The 20,612-nt window shown below is 34.9% G+C and overlaps 1 protein-coding gene across 6 annotated transcripts in view; it reads left to right on the top strand.

The window, feature by feature from the left end:
* Positions 1-20,612, top strand: part of BTBD10 (BTB domain containing 10) — an 89,625-nt gene that overhangs the window by 28,075 nt on the left and 40,938 nt on the right. The window contains exon 1 of one of the 6 annotated variants that reach the window (XM_047072594.1): positions 4,033-4,196. The exons of the other annotated variants lie outside the window; for them this stretch is intronic. Within the exon in view, the coding sequence (XP_046928550.1) occupies positions 4,072-4,196 (125 nt within the window). The 5' untranslated portion in view covers positions 4,033-4,071. Of the gene's footprint in view, positions 1-4,032; positions 4,197-20,612 lie in introns of those variants that run through there. 6 annotated transcript variants of the gene reach the window in all.

The following is a 20,612-nucleotide window of genomic DNA, read 5'->3' as shown; positions in this document are numbered from 1 at the left end:
TGGTATGAGTGTTTTTTGCTTTGTTTTTTTGGGTGTGTGTGTGTTTGGGTGTGTGTGTGTATGTGTGTGTGCTTCAACCGGTGCTCTAGTACTTTTTCTTTATCCTGCTTATATGGATAATTATTTTGTCTTTGAGATTAAAGAGAAATTAGTTTTATCTCATTAAGTGTGGGCTATTTATATCTGCTATGTTGTATACATTTTCCAGGTGAATTCTATGTTATCCTTTCTAGTTCTTAATATTTTTTTACTAACGTACAGTACTACATTATATGTGAAATGGTGACTTCACATATAGGTAAAAATAAGCTATTGTTTATTTTATAAAAGGTGCATGCATACAATGAGGAAAATTTATAAAAACTAACAGTATTTTTTTTTCATTCCTGTATCTCAGTGATAAATATCATAGCTCTTCTTGATAGCTATAGCATCAGTAACTTTTTGATGCTTTTTTTCACATAGACTGCATCAATATTGGTTGTTTCAGTGAAAACTATTAAAGAGAAATAGAAAAAAAATACCAATACGTTATTTGTTTTAAATGAAAAGACCGTGAACTCCTTTGGGCTTATTTTAACCACATTTATGGAAATTCTGCCCAAGGGAAAATAGCTTACTTTTAGAGACCTCTTGATCTTATACACTTAGGAACATATGACTTAGGATACTTTAAAAATGTATACAATTTGACTTTTTAAAAATGGCATTTTTTTGGAATCGATATTAAATTAATTGGGAGATTTTAAAAACTAACAATCAGCAAATATTAGATGTTAAGAACTTGTACTCATTGCAGGAGAGATTCAGAAGTTTGTCAGGGTTCAGCTTGCCTGGGTGGCTCAGTTGGTTAAGCAACTGACTCTTGATTTCTGCTCAGGTCCTGAGTTCGTGGTTTGTGAGATCAAGCCCCGTGTTGGGCTCTGTGCTGATAGCACAGAGCCTGTTTGGGATTCTCTTTCTCCCTCTCTCTGTCCCTCCACGTGCATGTGTGTGCATGCACTCTCTCTCAAAATAAATAAAATGAACTTAAAAAAAAAACTTTGTCAGGGTACCAGCATGGAATGCTTTAATATCCACACGTGGAACAATTAGAGGACAACAGGGCACCGAACTGTGGTAGTGAGTTGTAGTAAAATAAGAGTTCAGGGGCGCCTGGGTGGCGCAGTCGGTTAAGCGTCCGACTTCAGCCAGGTCACGATCTCGCGGTCCGTGAGTTCGAGCCCCGCGTCGGGCTCTGGGCTGATGGCTCAGAGCCTGGAGCCTGTTTCCGATTCTGTGTCTCCCTCTCTCTCTGCCCCTCCCCTGTTCATGCTCTGTCTCTCTCTGTCCCAAAAAAATAAATAAACGTTGGAAAAAAAAAAAAAAAGTTCAGAGAAGGATTCAGTATCAACTTGAGTGGGTAAAAATGACGCTTGAACTAATCTTTGGATGATTAGGTAGATGGAGGACATTCCTGCCAGGGACTTTCTGTAGGTAACTGTGACTAGATTGGAAGGTGGAGCTCTATGAATAGTAAGTATTACCGTCCCCATTTGACAGATGAAAAAAAAAATGATGTTAATAAACTTGCCCAAGACCATCCAAATTCTAAATGGCAAAGTTAAAATTTATAACCAAGTTTCTCATTCTTTTTATTTTTAAAAATGTTGATAACTTATTATGGTACATTTTAAATATATGCAAAGTAGAGAAAACGGGTATAATAAACTCCTCTGTACATATCTCTCAACTTCAGGTTGTATCAACTCATGACCAGTTGGGTTTCATTTATGCTTCTACCTACTCTCATCCTTTTTTTTTTTTTTTTTTAATCTTTTGTATTTTATTTAGGGATATTTAAGTGAAAGAAAGCCAGACTAAACACTGGTTAAAGTTAGAGGTTTGTTTTTCTTTTATGTAAGTTCACAAGTAGGCAATGCTTGATGTGGATTTAGTGGCTTAAGTATATTAGGATCAAAAATCTCTGATATTCTTTGTTTTTTCTCATGATTGCAAGATGGCTCCAGCCATCATGTCCACCTTCCAGACAAGAATGAGGGAGAAGGGAGAAGGGGGCAATGGGAAAGGGGTTTCATTTGTATTAGGAAATTAAAATTTTCAGAAATTTCTAGCAGGCAGGCATCTACTTATAAATCGTTGGCTAGAACTATGTCATATGGTCATCTCTGGATCATAGAGGCTAAGAAATATAGATGGTCATGTTGCCACCTGAAACTGAGTTGGGGATTTAAATTTATAAAAAGTAAATGTCTTAGTCTGTTCATGCTGCTATAAGAGAGTACTGTAGATCAAGTGACTTATAAACAACAAATTTATTTCATTATGGTTCTGGAGGCTAGGAAGTCCAAGATTAGGGTGCTGGCACATTTGATATCTAATAAGGGCTCCCTTCCTGGTTCAGACAACTCTCTTTTTGCTGTGTCCTCACATGGTAGAAGGGGCTAGGAATCCTCTGGGGTCTTTTTTATAAAGTACGAATCCAATTCATGAGGGCTTTGTCCTCAACCTATTTACCTCCTTACCTCCAAATACTATCACATTGGGGGAATACATTTCAATACGTGAATTGGGGGGAGGGGGCACAAACCTTCAGTCTTTAGCAGCAAAGAAATGAGCATTCCTTATTTCTTAGTGATTCAGTTTTTACACATAATTTAAAAAGTTGTTTAAACTTATATTTTGTTCTATTCCCATTTTGGAATTGCATGCATTTTTCAGTCTTTTTTTCTCCCCCACCTTTACTGGCAAGTGTAAAAATAAATTTCTTGAATTCTAAAAGTAATAACAATAGTGACTATATAGGTATGCTTACCAGTGAGGTTTGAGGGTTTAGTGGGCATTGCCTTGTTTCATTTCCATCTAATAAACTTTAAGGTACTTTCTTCTCTGAATTTTCTTTTGAATGTAGATTTGGTATGTATAGCATTGTGATATAAAAGACAAGACAAGGAAGCTAATCTCAACACGGATGTACTTCAGGGTGTCTCTTCCCTCTGGCTTAAGCAAGTGCATACAAATAAATGGGTTAATAAATTACTGAACTTTGTTTCTTTTTGAGTAGTTGTGTAGTTAATATTTGTGTAGAGGCCCTTGTAGCTTGCTGAAAGATCCATTTCAGCTGAAGTGTATTTGGCCTGAATTGCAGCAGCTTTCTTTATAAATTACAATAGTTTTTGTATTTAAAAAGGAAAAAGAACACCTTTTCTGTACAACTAGCATTAAAATGGCTAGATTGACAATATGCTTATTAAAAGCTCTTGAATATTTGAATTGGGTTAAATACAACTATTTAAAACTCAGAGCTGCAGTCTGCTCAGGTTACTAAAGATAAATGTATCATACATTCAATATCAGACTTTGCTGCAAGGTTTCATTCCCACATACAAGTACGCATGCTCATTTCTTCTGAGACTGCGTGAAGATTGAGCTTTACAGTTTCCTTTTTAAGCCACTTTGTAGTCTCAGTTTAGAAATAGAAAAGTTTGGTTACTTTAAAGAATAGTTCTTGAGTGGATTCTTAAAGTACACAGAATATTTTTCCTTTGTTTTTTAAAGAGAAGCTTTACTGTCCAGAAAGAGTACACAATAAGATATTGAAAGGAAAAGAAGAAAGTTAGCTGCATCCTAGTTTTCTAAAACCTGGCAAGCTGGCAGAGCTAGAATTAGCATTACAGATGGCATTTGGCAACATAGCTACATATCACTAAGCCCTCATCTCCTGAGTTTTCTTCAGCCTGTCTATCAATTACAATATCCAATCACTGCACAGAGATGGAGAAATGGGATGATCACAGCTCACACGATGCTGTTTGGTTAGAAACGTCAGTGCTGCACAACCCACGGCTGAGTCAGTGTCTGTGAGAAAATGAACTGAATTAATATGTAGAGGGGGTTGTATCTCTGAACATTTGCAGCCTAAATAACCGCAATAGCATTATTACATAGTAGAGGGAGGAAAGCTAGAGGAAGTCTGTGGATAGGTGAGGTAGGGGGAGACTGCATATTTTCTGATGTTCAGAAGAATCTTGAAGATGATGGAAATATCAGATGTGCTAAAGTTTCCTAGTAATGCCCAAGGATGCTGACCTGGCTTTCAGTGCTGCATTGTTTGAAAAAGCAGAGTCCCTTTATACTCTGATTTCAGAATTTTTTTCTTGTTTTTGTGTGTCTACCTTGGCATATACTAAAGTAAGGTGTGTATTCATTTATTACATGATATCACTGGGTTATAATTCTATACATCTATGAATATGAGAGAGATTGAGAAAGATGTTTGGCCTTTATTTCATTATGATCATTTACTTTTCTGGATGAAAAGATCATATGTCTTGATTGTCAGCTTAATGGCAAGTTATTTAAAATAAATTGAGTGTGTTTTTACTGTTTTCATGGGTTTGATGCTTTGTTTTTTATTTCGTTTAAAGTGTTAGTAGAATCTTCATGTAACTTGAGAATGCATTGTTTGGTATTGTTTTTTATGAATATCATAAAAAATTTAAGGAAAGGCTAATTTAAAATAATATTTTTAATATGTTTGAAAATTAAATTCAAGATATACAAATAAAATCATTGAAATAATTTCCTAAAGAAGGGGGTAAATGCATTTTTACTTTTGGATGAATTAATCATTAGTTGAACCACTTACATGTAGTAGTATTTTACAAAACTGAATACATTTGAATGATGACTTTTAATTGGTTAAAATGACTTTTTTTCTAGTCTTTTAGAACGTAGACTCTGAATAAGATGCTGCCATTGAAATAGAGAGTAAATCAGATAAGTTTTTGGATTATTGCAAATTTATTTTCAACCACACAGAATTTATAAGTAAAGATAATTGTTCTTGTTATGAGATTTTCAATCTTAACAGGTAACATTGCTTACTTTATTTATATTTGGAAATTTTAGCTCAGTATTAAACAATTTGACTAATTTTTTTTCTTTTGTCTTCATTATCCCTAGCCTACTGACCCTTCATTTTGTGGGGGTTGGGGTGGGGGGGGAGAATATACATTTTAACTTTTTTTTTTTGTTTTTAATGGTTTTAAATGGTTCATAACAGACTTTCCTTGAAATGACGGGAAATCCTTGTGATTTCCCCCCATTTAATTTTTAAAAGTTTGAATGGTCATCTTAATGGTTGTCATGACTTATTTATATATTTAGGCTAACTGGTATCTTGTGTTGGCTTTTTTTGTGGTTTGGTGACCAGAAATGTTTTTCTAAGCTTGTTTTAGAAATAGAGTTATAAAAGCAGAAATCTCAAGCTAGACCTTTTTGTCTAATACTTTATAGAATATTTTCTTTGGTTTTGTTGGTTCTTTTAAAATAATAATGCCTGTGTTATTGTAAAAGTGATATATATTCATTACATGAATTTATAAATATAGAAAGCACATAGAAGAAAACAAAAATATTATGCTGTGATCAAAAGAAATATACTTTAAATATTTTTGCATCTAACCTTTTTTTGTGTATATAAAAATATAAAATCACACATATCTTTAAAAGTGGTTTTGAATTATTACTACTGTATATACTGTTATATAACCCTTTTTTTAAACAATCATGAACATCCCCTTTGTCACGAAATAGTCTTTTATAGCATAATTCTTAAGAACTGCATAGTGTTTTGTGTGTATATATTTTTTAACTTGCCAATTTGAGTTTTCCCAACTTTTGATTAGAGAAAAGATCATCATGATTCTACAGGATAAATTTCTCTTTAAAAGGAATAATGTCTTAGGGAGTTAAGTAAAAATGTAATTTTGATATTTTTTGGACAGAAAAAGATCCTTAGTGTGATTACACAATAAACTCTTTAAAGATATGCACTACTTTGAAAACAGAGCAAATAGCTAAGATTGCCATAATAAAGTTTATAAAAAATAAATTTTATGAAAATTAGGAAAGCAGGAGCTCAAATGAGCTGAGATGTTTAAAAAATGCTAAGACCAACCAAAGGGTTTCTTATAATACATTTAAAAAGGTAATCAAGGAAAGTGTAATAATGCCTAGCAATGAAGGAAGAGAAAAAATCCCTTAGCTCTTAGGAAGCTTCTCTTTTAAAGAGGAAGAACAAACCACCACTACCGCCAATAATACATAATAACAAAGCAAACATTGCTATGAAGGACATAAAAGACAACATGGGGATAGAGATAAAGAATGCATCTAGTTAAATGGATTACCTTCTCAGCTAGTTGAAACATCTTAACCTTTACAAAAGGAAATGCCTATAAAATTTTAAGCTTATTGGTATTTGTGGTTTCTAAAGGTTTTAGAATACAAGAAGTACTAAAAGATAAGGGAATCTAGGTCTGATATTGAGAAGTAGAAGATTTTAGAACAAAAAATGAAAGGGTAGTTTTATGACTAACTTGAAGAAAAATAGGTTAAAAATGATCCAGAATGGGTTTGCTAAAAATAGATGGTCAGAGCAACTTTGATTTTTTTTCTGATGCAGTTGTTTGACTAGTAGCAATATAATGTATTTGGACTTAAGCTTCGTTTTTGGTAAAGTCTTTTTTTATATCCTTGGGTGTATGGTGAAGGAAAAATGAGTTAGCTACAAGTTGATTATGTTAACATGATTTCAATTTTGAATGACCCGACCCAAGATTACTGATCTTGGAAGGTGGCTTTGTTCTTTGCTTTGTCTCGTTGCACATCTGGAAAAGGCAAATTCACAAATTTATAGGTGACCATGAACAAAGAAGGACAGTGCATGATCAATTAAATGATCCAGTATGATCTCTGAGTTGGTATTGTTGGACTAAATTAAAATGAATTTTCTTTTTGGAAATCTACGTAAGATCTGAAAAACACTAACATACATTAAGTTAGCATGGCTTTAAAACACTGCACATGGAAAAGACCTGGAGGTGGTTTTTGGCAGTAAACTTGATACAAAAGTACAATATAACTGCCATCATCCCATTTTCTCCCCCACCCTCCCCACTAAAAAACCATCATAATTAATGGAAAAGAAGGCTAGAGCCACTCTGCTGTACACCAAACTATTGTCTTCAGTTCTATGTATATTCAGAGGAAGGATGTGAAGAAGTTAGAAACCTTGTAAGTTTAAGGAACTGATTAGAGGTCTTGGGGGCAACCCTGATTGATATTAAGGAATCTCGTTATAAGAGGCATCTTCAGATATGTGAAGATTTGCCCTTTGGAAATGACATTAGACTTGGTTTGAGTCAGACTTGTTTGAGATTGAAGGCATAAGCTCTAAAATTGAACTGCTTCGTTCCCATCTCAGACCTGCCACTTAATTTGCTATTTGCACCTAATTTTAGGTGAATTCCTTAGCTTCTAAAGCTTCCATTTTCTTGGGGAGCCTGGGTGGCTCAGTTGGTTGGGCATCTGACTGCGGCTCAGGTCATGATCTCACTGTTTGTGGGTTCGAGCCCCGTGTTGGGCTCTGTGCTGACAGCTCGGAGCCTGGAGCCTGCTTGGGATTCTGTGTCTTCCTCTCTCTCTGCCTCTCCCCCAGTCATGCTCGGTCTCTCTCTGTCTCTCAAAAATAAAGCTTCTATTTTCTCAACTGGGGATGGTTTTGAGGATTAAATGAAAATATATGTAAGGTGCTCAGAATTGTGCCTGGCATGTATTAACTGCTTAGATCTTAGTGTTGTTGTTACTGTTATTTGGTCCTAGTAGATAGGGCTAGGACAGTGGTTTTCAACTAGAGGCATGATTTTGCCCCTCATTTGGCTGTGGCAATGTCTGAAAGACATTTTTGGTTGTTAACAACTGGGAAGAGGGAGTGCTGCTCATACCTAGTGGGTGGAGGCTAGGGGTGCTACTAAACATCCTACAAGGCACAGGACAGTTCCCCCACAACAACGAATTAACTGGCCCAAAGCCCTGAACTAGGGTCGGATGACAAGGTTTAATTAAGCTTTAATGTTAAGAAAAACCGTCTAAGTCAGAGCTTTCCAAAGGTGGAACAAAACTGTTTAAAAAAAAAACAAGTTACCCTTCCCTGTCATTAACAGCAATAGGTCAGCCAATTCATGAGAACTTGGTAGATGAGATTCAGAAACGAGATAGGTGTTTAGATTACATTTCTAAAAGGGTTTTCCTGAACTTAGATTCTGTGTTTCTATAGTTATTTCTCATAATACTTAGGCATATTGAATGCCCGGTGTCAAAAGGCCTCTGATGTAAATTCTCTCATTCTTTAATTTTATCAATCTAGTTTAGTTTAGCAGGGTAGTTTAGATTTTTAATTTAATTTAATTTTTATTTATTTTTTTAAGGTGGTTTTATTGAAGCATGGAGACAGGACCCATGGGCAGAAAGAGCTGCCTAGATTGTTAATTTTAATTCTTTCACTGCTTAAAATTTTAGCATGAGGCATAGAGAAGGGAATTTAATGGAATAAGTCTGTTTTCAAAAGGACATTTGGAAATATGAGTGATTGTGGAGTTGCTATAATTTCTCTCTAGAAAGGTGTTTTGTGAAACTAATTAGTTAAAATATTCACAATTTGATATATAATTCTAAAATGAAATCTTGTATTTGTATTTCATACCTTTTTTCCCGCTGTTTTATTTCCCCCCTTTAGTAATAAGTAGGATGGGTGCTCCAAAAGGTTTTTAAAAATAGTAATTTTTGAAGCACCTTTAACAGTATGTGATTATGTATGCATTATAATATTACTCGCAGTCATGAATAGCAACTGGCATAAAGTACTCAGTATATATTTGTTGAATGAATGACTAATCAATAGATACAAAATATATGTGACCATTAATTTAGATCTGTGCAGTTTTTAATAGTGGTTAGCTATATTTTAAAGCTACTTTATAATTTTCTATGGTAGGGAGCTGCTTGAGAATGTCAAGTATTTGGAGATTCCAATTCTTAAATTTTTATCTCTAACCCGGACCTTTCCCCGGAACTTTAGACTTATGTGTCTAACTCCTTATTTGATGTCTGCATTGGATGTTGAATAAACATCTCATTCTTTAACATGTCTAAGATATATGTATCCTTTTCAAACCTAAGCTTCCCACTGTCATTCTCATGCAGGAAATGGAACTTCCATTCTTTCAGCTGCTCAGACCAAAATCATAAAGTCCTCCTTGACTCCTCTGTCTCATATCCTACATTTGATTTCTGAAATTTCAAAGTCTTTTTTTAAATGTTATTTTTGAGAGAGAGAGAGAGAGCATGAGCAGGGGAGGGGCAAAGATGGGGGCGGGGGAAACCGAGGATCCAAAGTGTCAGTGCGTAGCCCAGTTCAGGGCTCGATCCCACGAACTGTGAGATCATGACCCTAGCCGAAGTTGGACACTTAACCGACTGAGCCACCTAGGCACCACTGAAATTTCAGAGTCTTATTCTTCAAAATATCTAGGCTAGTCCACTCTGCCATGTTTGCTGCTACAACTCTGGTCCCAGTTGCTTTTAGCTCTCACCTGGATTATTTGCAATAGCCTCTGAATTGGTCACTTGATTCTACCTTTGCATCCTTTCTTGCATTGTCCACTTGATCTAACATAAGTTAGATTATGTAATTTACAGTTAACTGGTGTCAACAGCAAAAGCCCTTTATTCATTCATTCGTTCATTCATTCATTCATTCAAATTCAAGTTAGTTAACATACAGTGTAGTATTGGTTTGAGTAGAACCCAGTGATTCATCACTTATATATAACACCCAGTGCTCATGCCAGCAATTGCCCTCCTTAATGCCCATCGACCATTTAACGCACCCCCGACTCACCTCCCCTTTAGTAACCCCCAAGTTTGTTCTCCATATTTAAGAGTCTCTTATGGTTTGCCTCCCTCTCTGTTTTCATCTTATTTTTCCTTCCCTTTCTCTATGTTCATCTGTTGTGTTTCTTAAATTTCACATATGAGTGAAATCATATATTTGATTTCCTCTGACTTATTTCACTTAGCATAATACACTTTAGTTCCATCCACATTGTGACAAATGGCAAGATTTCATTCTTTTTGATGGCTGAGTAACAGTCCCTTGAATGTATGTATGTATGTATACACCGTGGATACATATCACATCTTCTTTATCCATCAGTGAACACTTGGGTTGATTCCCTATCTTGGCTTTTGTAAATAATCAGTAAACTTGGGGTGCATATATCTTTGTGAATTACTGTTTTCATTTTCTTTGGATAAATACACAGCAGTGGAATTGTTGGATTCCACCTTGTTGGATTGATCATAGAATAATTGTGTTTTTAATTTTTGGAGGAATCTTCATACCTTCATTTTTTGTGGAACCCTTTCCACTATGGCTGCACCAATTTACATTCCCACCAACAGTGTACAAGGGTACTTTTTTCTATTGAACTTTCTTGCTGCTTGTTGTTCCCTGGAGCTGCCTTACTAGACTTGTTGACAATCTAACAATGGGATTTTTTTAGGAAGAGAAAGATGTTAGGATTTAGGACTCATATTAAAACTACTCTTGGGCTGTATTTCTTGCTAAAGTTGTCTTTAGTGGGGAAATCTTGGATTTAAGTAACATTTAAAATATTTCTATGGGAAAAATGGATTAAACAACAGACTTACAGTTGACCTTTGAGACCATAGCTCAGTCCTCAGTTGAGAGCTTCCCTTTTCAGTAATTAGCCTTTGTTCCTGGGGAAACTGACAATATACTAAGCAGAAAAAAAGCTTATAGAAAGGCTAATTGACAAAAGGGGGTGGGGCGGAAGATGAGAGAAATTTGCATTAAATTTGTTGAAAATAGACTTAGAAATTTGATAGCATTTCTTATATCATCACGGTTACTGACACTTAATGTAGAAATGGGAAACATTTTCTGTAAAGGGTTGAATAGTAAATATTTTTGACTCTGTGGACTACACAGTATCCATTACAACCACTCAGTTTTGCCATTATAGAGTGAAAACAGTCATAACAATGTATAAGCGAATGGGCATAGTTGTGTTTTAATAAAACTTTATTTACAAAATCAAGTAATGGGTTGCAAGTGGTCCATGAGTCATGGTTTTGAATCTCTTAACACCTTAAAAACTATAAACAGCTTACACAGATTAAGTGCTTAAAAACATATTAATATGAAATCATTTAAAAGGCTTAGTTAAAAAAACTAAAACATAAAATATGATACTTGTTATAGTAATAAAAACTTAGTTTTCCCCAAAATAAAAATAGGCTTTAAAATACTGCTGTTTTAAGGACAGGCTAATGGATAGGAACATCTAATGTAAAATTTACAAGGATGCTAACCTCACTTTTAAGAAATGGTATATGTTAAAAGCTTGATTAAATGTTTAAAACACCTTATAAACTGTAAAGCTTTGTATCCCTGTACACACACACACACACACACACACACACACAGCAAAGAATAAGCAACCAGTGAAGGGAAACGCTTAGATATTATATGTACCCTGAAACTTCAGCTAAGTTCAACAAACATTAATAAGATGCACCAGGTTATGATGTTAGTTGCTGGAAGTGTTTAAATATAGGCAATATAATTGCTCAAACTAGGAAAGTGCTTTCACATAAGGTTGTAATATGTACTACATATTGTAAGGTGTACTACATAAGGGTGCCACACAGAAATGAATATCATTCACTTTATAGATATTTTACTTTTTGTGTATTTATTACAACTAGTTTCTCTTAGATACCAGCAGCAGTGCTTAGTAATATCAGTTACTTCCAGTGCTTAGTAATATCAGTTACTTCTGGAGATTTTTCATGTATCATTTCCCTCCATTTTCTCTGTTCTCTCTGAACATATATTATTTGAATGTTGACCTCATTGATTAATTCTCTAATTTTCTCATCCTTTCTCTCTTTATTTTCTATTATTTGTCTTTTATTCCCAATATTATCTTTCAGTTCTTCTAGTAATCCTTTAAAGCTTCTGCTGTTGTGTTTTGAATTTCTAAGACTGCTCATTCTCTATTTTTTTAAAAACAATATCCCTGTCCTTGTTTTATGGTTGTAATATTTTTTTCCAAATCAGAGTTTATTAATTATTGTTTTGCTCTTTTTCTCTCTACATTGTCTGTTTTCTTTTTGTTATGTTTATTAAACTTTTTATTATGAAACAGTTTTAGATTTATAAGAAATTACAAAAATTGTGTAGAGTTCCTGGGTACTCTTCACCCAGCTTTCTTTAATGATAACATGTTACATAAGTGTAGTATATTAGCAAACCAGGAAATGAACATTGGTACAATACTATTAACTGTAGGCAGCAGTTTTTAGATAAACTTTTTTTTCTAGTATATATCCTGTGATATTTTATCAAATACATAGATTCATGTAACTATATCCACAATTAGGAAACAGAACTGTTGCATCACCACAAGCAAACTCCTCCCTCCTGGTATCTCGTTAGCATCTGGCAACCCCTCATGTGATCTCCATCATCATAATTTTGAGAATATTATATAAATGGAATCAGAGAGTATGTAAACTTTTGGGTTTGGGGTTTTTCATTGAGTATAATGCCTTTGGGTCCATTCACATTGTACATATCAGTAGTTCTTTTTTTATTTCTGAGTACTACTCCATTGTATGGATATACCACAGTTTATTTATCCCTTCAGAGATTGCAATACTGTTGGATTTTTCAAACTCTATACATACTACTTTACTATTTCCCCCCCCTGTAAGAGTTTTTTTAGTTTTACTGAACAAAATAAAAAAGACGCTTAAATTGCTCTTCAGTCCTTAGGAACTTCCCTGCCATTGGAATCTGTTGCCGAAATTGGAATTTTGAAACAAATTAGGTGGCAAGGTCATAAACAGAGATTCATACAAAATGAACATTCTGAAGCTTGATATAAATAGATACTTGCTTCTGAGAGTGACCGTCTTAGTAAGATTTAATTTTGGCAGGAGGAGACTTACTGCCTGTTGACTTATCTTTTGCTTCAAAGCATGATTTTGAAGTTAAGTGAATAGTTGGTATAAAATAAGTCGGAAGCATAATTTGCTTATAAAGTTGCAAGATTTAAAAATGGAAGTATTTTCTTTTGGCAATAGGATTTGTGTTTAAGTTTGGTTTATTAGCGAGGTACTGTGAGTGATATTGATGAAAATTGTGATCTTAGGGAATTCATGATTATGAATTCTGATTTGGGTTTCTTGTAGTAATTGTTGGGTAATAAATGCTGATCTGTGAGGTTTTCAAGTGGTGATCAGTTGGAGATGGTAATTGTTTTTAATCTTATTGTCTAAATGTTTATGGCTTCATGAGAACAAGAACCATGTTATGAGAGGAAATCCAAGAATCTATGTTGGTTAGTGAAAGAGAGTTTAGAATTTATTAGGAGAAAGGCATGACTTTTATTACTTAAGTGTAATTGAAATGACAAGTAGAAACTTGTGGGAGGATAGCCTTAAGCAAGCCATGTTTTAGCCAAGAGGCCAATTCTGGTGTAGAGTTTGATAAGTTTTGATAGAGGTATGTACTTATGAAACATCACTGCAGCCAGTAAATGAACATATCCATCACACCCAAAAGTTTCCTTGAGGTCTTTTTTTTTTTTTTTTTTAAATATTGAAGTATAATTAACATACAATGCTGTATTAATTTCAGGCATGTAACATATTGATTCAACAGTTCTTTACATTTCTCAGTGCTCACCATGATAAGTGTAGTCACCATCTGTTACCATACAACATTATTACTGCAATATTATTATAACTTTTTAAATTTTATTTATTTTGAAAGTGAAAGAAAGAAAGAAAGGATGAGCAGGGGAGGGGCAGAGGGAAAGGGAAAGAGAATCCGAAGCAGGCTCCATGCTCCACGCTGAGCCTGATGGAGGGCTTGCTCTCTGAATGGCGAAATCATGACCTGAGCCAACTTAGCCACCCAGGTGCTCCTTCAGTGTTGTTGACTATATTCTTTATGATGCACTTTCCATCTCTGTGATTTACAATTGTAAGTTTGGACCTTATGGGGTGCCTGGGTGGCACATTCAGTTGGGCCTCCAACTTTGGCTCAGGTCACGATCTTGCGGTATGGTCTGTGAGTTTGAGCCCTGTGTTGGGCTCTGTGCTGATAGCTTAGAGTCTGGGGCCTGCCTTAAATTCTGTGTCTCCCTCTTTCTGCCCCTCCTCCATTTGCTCTCTTGTGTTCTCTCTCTCTCTCTCTCTCTAAAAAATAAGTCAAAACATAAAAACGTTTTTTAAAAATTAAAAAAATTGTAAGTTAGTACCTCTTGATCCCCATTATCTGTTTCTCTCATTCCCTCTACCTACCTCCCTTCTGGCAACCACCAGTTCTCTGTGTTTCAGAATCTGCCTTTTTGTTTTTGTTTTTGTTTTTGTTTTTTAGATTCTACATATAAGTGGAATCATAAAATATTTGTCTTTCTCTTTCTGACTGACTTCACTTAGCACTATACCCTCTAGGTTCATTCATGTTGTTTCAAATGGCAAGATCTCATTCTTTTTATAGCCGAGTAGTATTCCATTATAGTATATACACTGCATTTTCTTTACCCATTCATCTATTGATGGATACTTGGGTCGCATCCATGTCTTGGCTGTTGTAAGTAATACTGTGATAAACATAGGGATGCGTGTGTCTTTTCTTCTTCCCTCCCTCCCTCCCTTCCTTCCTTCCCCTCCCTCCCTCTTTATTTCTTTCTGATATTTTATTTTATTTTATTTTATTTTATTTTATTTTATTTTATTTTATTTTATTTTATTTTATTTTATGTTATTGTATTTATTTTTAATGTTTATTTATTTTTGAGAGAGACAGAGACAGAGTGTGAACAGGGCAGGGGCAGAGAGAAAGGGAGACAGAATCTGGAGCAGGCTCCAGGCTCTCAGCAAGCTGTCAGCACAGAGCCTGACGCGGGCCTTGAACCCACAAATCGTGAGATCGTGACCTGAGCCGAAGTCGGACGCTTAACCAACTGAGCCACCCAGGCGCCCCATCTTTCTGATTATATTTTTAACTAATCTCTACAGCAATGTGGGGCTCAGACTTACAACCCTGAAATCAAGAGCTGCATCTACTGACTGAGCCAGCCAGGAGTCCCACAGATGGATATATCTTTTCAGTTCTGTTATTGTTTTCTTTGGGTAGTGGAATTGCTGGATCATATAGTATTTCTATTTTTAATTTTTGAGGAACTTCCACCACTGGTGTCCACAGTGGCTGTACCAATTTACATTCTCATCAACAGTCCACGAGGGTTCGTTTCTCTCCACATTTGTTAATTCTTTCTGGTTTTAGCCATTCTGATTGGTGTAAGGCGATATCTCATTGTGGTTTTAACTTGCATTTCCCTGATGATTAGCAATGCTGAACATCTTTTCATGTGCCTGTTGCCCATCTGTATATCTTCTTTGGAAAAATGTCTATTCAAGTCCTCTGCCTGTTTTTTAATCTGGTTATTTGGGTTTTTTTTTTTGGGGGGGGGGATGTTGTAGAACTTCTTCATATGTTTTGGATATTAATCTTTTATTGGATATATCATTTGCCAGTATCTTTTCTTATTCAGTAGGTTATCTTTTGTTTTGTTGATGGTTTCCTTTGCTGTACGAAAGCTCTTCATTTTGGTACAGTTCCAATAGTTTAATTGTTTTTGTTTCCCTTACCTGGGAGACATATCCATAAATGTGTTTGCTAAGGTTGATGTCCAAGAGATTACCGCCTGTGATTTCTTTTAGGAGTTTTGTCCATCTCACATTTAGGTCTTTAATCCATTTTGAGGTTATTTTTGTGTATGGGGTAAGAAAGTGGTTCAGTTTTATTCATTTGCATGTAGCTGTCCCGTTTTCCTAGCACCATTTATTGAAGAGACTTGTCTTTTCCCCATTGTATACTCTTGCCTCCTTTGTTGTAGGTTAATTGAATATATAAGCATGGGTTTATTTCGGGGCTCTCAGTTCTGTTTCATTGGTCTGTGTGTCTTTGTGCTAGTACTATATACTGTTTTGATTACTGCAGCTGTGTAATGTATCTTGGAATCTGGGATTATGATACCTCCAGCTTTGTTGTTATTTTTCAAGATTGCTTTGGCTATTCAGGGTCTTTTGTGGTCCCATACAAATTTTAGTATTATTTGTTCTGGTTTTATGAAAAATGCTGTTGGTATTTTGATAGGGATTGCATTGAGTCTGTAGATTGTTTTTGGCAGTATGGACATTTTAATGATATTAATTCTTCCAACCTGTGAGCATGGAATGGATTTCCATTTGTGTTTGTCACTTTCACTTTCTCATCAGTGTTTTATAGTTTTCAAAGTACGGGTCTTTCACCTCCTTGGTTAAGTTTATTCCTAGGTATTTTATTCTTTTTGGTAAAGTTGTAAATGGGATTGTTTTCTTAATTTCTCTTTCTGCTACTTTGTAGAAATGGAACAGATTTCTGTATATTGATTTTGTGTCTTGCAACTTTACTGTTAATTTATCAGTTCTAATAGTTTTTTTGGTGGAGTCTAGGGTTTTCTATATTTAGTATCATGTCATCTACAAATAATGAGTTACTCTTCTTTACCAGTGGATGCCTTTTATATCATTTTCTTGTCTGATTGCTGCAGCTAGGACTTACAGTACTATGTTCAATAAAAGTGCTAGGGTGGATATCTTCGTCTTGTTCCTAATCTGAGGACAGGCTCTCAGTTTTTTACCATTGAATATGATGTTAGCTGTGGGTTTTCCACATAAAGCTTTTATTATGTTGAAATATGTTCCACCTAAACCTGCTTTGTTGAGAATTTGTATCATGAATGGGTGTTGTATTTTGTCAAATGCTTTTTCTGAGATGATCATATGGTTTTTATCCTTTCTTTTGTTAATGTGATGTCACATTGATTTGCGAATATTGAACCACCCTTCCATACCTAAACTTTACTTGATTGTGGTGAATTGCTTTTTTAATGTTTTGTTGAATTCAGTTTGTTAATATTTTGTTGAGGATTTTTGCATCCATGTTTGTCAGAGATCATGGCCTGTAGTTGTCTTTTTCTGCAGTGTCTTTGCCTGGTTTTGGTATCAGGGTAATAATGCTGGCCTTGTAGAATGAATTTAGAAGTTTTTCTTTCTCTTCTATTTTTTTTGGAATAGCTTGAGACGAATAAGTATTAGCTCTTCATGTTTGCTAGAACTTGCCTTTGAAAGTGTCTAGTCTTGTACTGTTGTTTGTTGGGAGTCTTTTGATTACTGATTCACTTTCTTTACTAGTAATTGGTCTGTTCAGGTTTTCTATTCCTGATTTTGGAAGATAATATGTTTCTAAGAATTTATCAATTTCTCCTAGATTGTCCAATTTATTGGCATGCTTCTTTATATTTCTGTGGTGTAAGTTGTTATTTCTCCTTTATTTCTGAAATATTTATTTGAGCCTTTATCTTTTTTTCTTGATGAGTCTGGCTAAAGGCTTATCAATGTTTATCTTTTCAAGGAATCAGCTCCTGGTTTCATTGATCTTACTTTTACTTTTTAATCCTCTATTTCGCTTTAATCTTTTCTCTTTTTTCTGTTTTAATCTTTACTATTTCCTTCCTTCTGCTAGCTTAGGGCTTTGGTTGTTCTTTTTTCTAGCTCCTAATTTTAGGTGTAAGGTTGAATTCTTTGTAAGGTTGAATTGTTTGAGATTTTTCTTATTTCTTGATGTAGACCTGTGTTGGTGTAAACTTCTCCCTTAGAATTGCTTTTCCTGTGTCTCAAAGATTGTAGACCACTGTGTTTTCATTTTCATTTGTCTTTGTGTATTTTTTTATTTCTTCTTTGGTTTCTTGGTTGACCCATTCATTGCTTAGTAGCATGTTGTTTAGCCTCCATGTATGTGTGCTCTTTCCAGATTCCTTCTTGTGATTGCTTAAAAAAAAATTTTTTTTTTAATGTTTGTTTATTTTTGAGAGAGAGAGAGCAGAGCACAAGCCAGGTAGGGGCAGAGAGAGAGGGAGACGCAGAATCCAAAGCAGACTGCAGGCTCTAAGCTGTCAGCACAGAGCCCGACCCGGGGCTCGAACTCTCAAACCACGAGGTCGTGACCTGAGCCATTGTTGGTCGCTTAACCAACTGAGCCACCCAGGTGCTCCCCTAGAAAAATTGTTTTTAATGTGTATTTATTTTTGAGAGAGAGAGAGAGAAAACACAAGTGGGGGAGGGGCAGAAAGAGACACATATGGAATGTGAAGCAGTCTCCAGGTTCTGAGCTGTCAGCACAGAGTCCAACACAGGGTTTGAACTCACGAACTGTGAGATCATAACCTGAGCCGAAGTCAGATGCTTAGCCAACTGAACCACCTAGGCGCCCTTTGTGATTGATTTCTAGTTTCATGCTGTTGTGGTTGGACAAGATGCTTGATATGATATCAGTCTTCTTAAATTTATTGACTTGTTTTATAGCCTAACATGATCTGTCTTGTAGAATGTTCCATGTGGACTTGAAAAGAATGTATATGTTGCTGGTTTTGGTTGGAATGTCCGTAAATATCTGTTATGTCCATCTTGCCTAATATGTCTTTCAATCACTGTTTCCTTGATTTTCTGTCTGGCTGATCTATATATTGATGTAAGTGGGGTGCCAAAGTCCCCTACTATTACTGTATTACTGTCAGTTTCTCTTTTTATGTCTTTTGATAATTGCTTTATGCATTTAGGTGCTACTATGTTGGGTGCATAGATATTTACAATTGTTATATCCTCTTGTATTGTTCTCTTTATCATTACGTAGTGCCCTTCTTTTTCTCTTGCTACAGTCTGTTTTATTTTTTATTTTATTTCTATTTTTTGCTATAGTCTGTTTTGAAGTCTCTTTTGTTATAAGGCACCTGGGCTTTTTTTTTTTTTTCACTCCCATTTGCATGGTATATGTTTTTCCAGCCCTTCTTCACTTTCAGTCTGTACATGGGTTTAGGTCTGAAGTGAGTCTCTTGTAGGCAGCATATAATGGGTATTGTTTTTCTTATCCATTCAGTCATCTAGTGTCTTTTGATTGGAATTTTTTTTCCATTTATATTTAAAGTAATTATTGATAGGTATGTACTTATTTGCTTTCTGGTTGTTTTTATAGTTTTTCTCTGTTCCTTTCTTTTTCTCTTGTTCTATTCCTTCCTGATATGATGGTTTTCTTTAGTGTTATGCTTGGATTCCATTCTCTTTATTTTTTTGTGTATCTATTAAAGGTTTTGGTTTGTGGTTACCATTATGTTCATATATAACATCTTACACGTATAGCAGTTTATATTGAGTTAGTGGTCACTTAAATTCAAACACATTCTAAAAGCATTAAATTTTTATTCCTCCTTCCACATTTTAGGTATGTGATGTCATATTTACATCTTTTATTTTGTGTATGCCTTGACTGATTTTTGTGGATGTAATCGATTTTACTGTTTTTCTGTTTCAACCTCTGTGCTGCTTTTATAAATGATTAATCTACTACCTTTGTTATATGTTTGCTTTATCTGTGGAATTTTCTCCTTTCATAATTTTCTTCTGGTTGTTGCCTTTTCTTTCTACTCAAAGAGTTCTGCTTGGGATCCCTTGTAACTCTTCCTTCGGCCTCTTTCAACACCCATATTCCATGCCCATACAAGTACCACTATATTTTCTGACACTGTACTTTAGTTTGTGTTTCCTAGAGTTTGATATAAATGTTCCCTTTTTTTGGATGGTGTAGTGATTTAGCTTCCTTCGCTCAGTATAATTTTGAACTTGACCCATGTTGTAATTTGTATTAATAATTTGTTTCTCCTTTTTGTTGAGTAGTATTCCATTGTATGCATACACCAAAATTGTTTATCCAGTTACCTGTTTATAGGCATTTAGGTTGTTTCCAATTTGGGGCTGTTACAAGTAAAGCAACTAACAATGTTTGTATCTTTTTATTGACATATGCTTTTATTTCTTTTGGGTAAATAGGTAAGATGGAATGGCTGGGAGAATATATTTAACTTCTTAAGAAACTTTCATACTGTTTTCCAAAAACGGTTTTCAAAGTGGTGGTACCATTCTACATTATCATCAGGAATATGTGAGAGTTTGATTTTTACACAAATTCATCAACACTTGATATGGCCATTCCTTTTATTTAGCCATTCAAATAGATGTGAAATGGTGTTACATTGTGGTTTTAATTTGCGTTTTTTTAAGAGTGATGATGTTCAGCATCTTTTCATGTCCTTAATTTTTTTTTCATCTGTATATCTCAAGGTTTTTTTGCACATTACTTTGGGAGTTCTTCATATTCTAAATATGTGTTCTTTATCAGATACGTGATTTCATTCTCTTTTTTTGGGGGGGGGTCATCATCATTAGATTTATTTTTTTTCTTTATTTTTTAATTTACATCCAAGCTAGTTAGCATATAGTGCAACAATGACTTCAGGAGTAGATTCTAATGCCCTTACCCGTTTAGCCCATCTCCCCTCCCACAGCCCCTCCAGTAACCCTCTGTTTGTTCTCCCTATTTAAGAGTCTCTTATGTTTTGTCCCCCTCCCTGTTTTTATATTATTTTTGCTTCCCTTCCCTTATGTTCATCTGCTCTGTATCTTAAAGTCCTCATATGAGTGAAGTCATATGATATTTGTCTTTCTCTGACTAATTTCGTTTAGCATAATACCCTCTAATTCCATCCACATAGTTGCAAATGGCAAGATTT

The sequence above is a fragment of the Lynx rufus genome, unplaced genomic scaffold (assembly GCF_022079265.1).
Source record: "Lynx rufus isolate CCGP_SWC_20201006 ecotype Redwood Valley unplaced genomic scaffold, mLynRuf1.p SCAF_9, whole genome shotgun sequence".
NCBI classification, from domain to species: Eukaryota; Metazoa; Chordata; class Mammalia; order Carnivora; family Felidae; genus Lynx; species Lynx rufus.
Note: the sequence above shows the minus strand (reverse complement) of the source record. Positions and strands in the feature narration are given on the sequence as shown.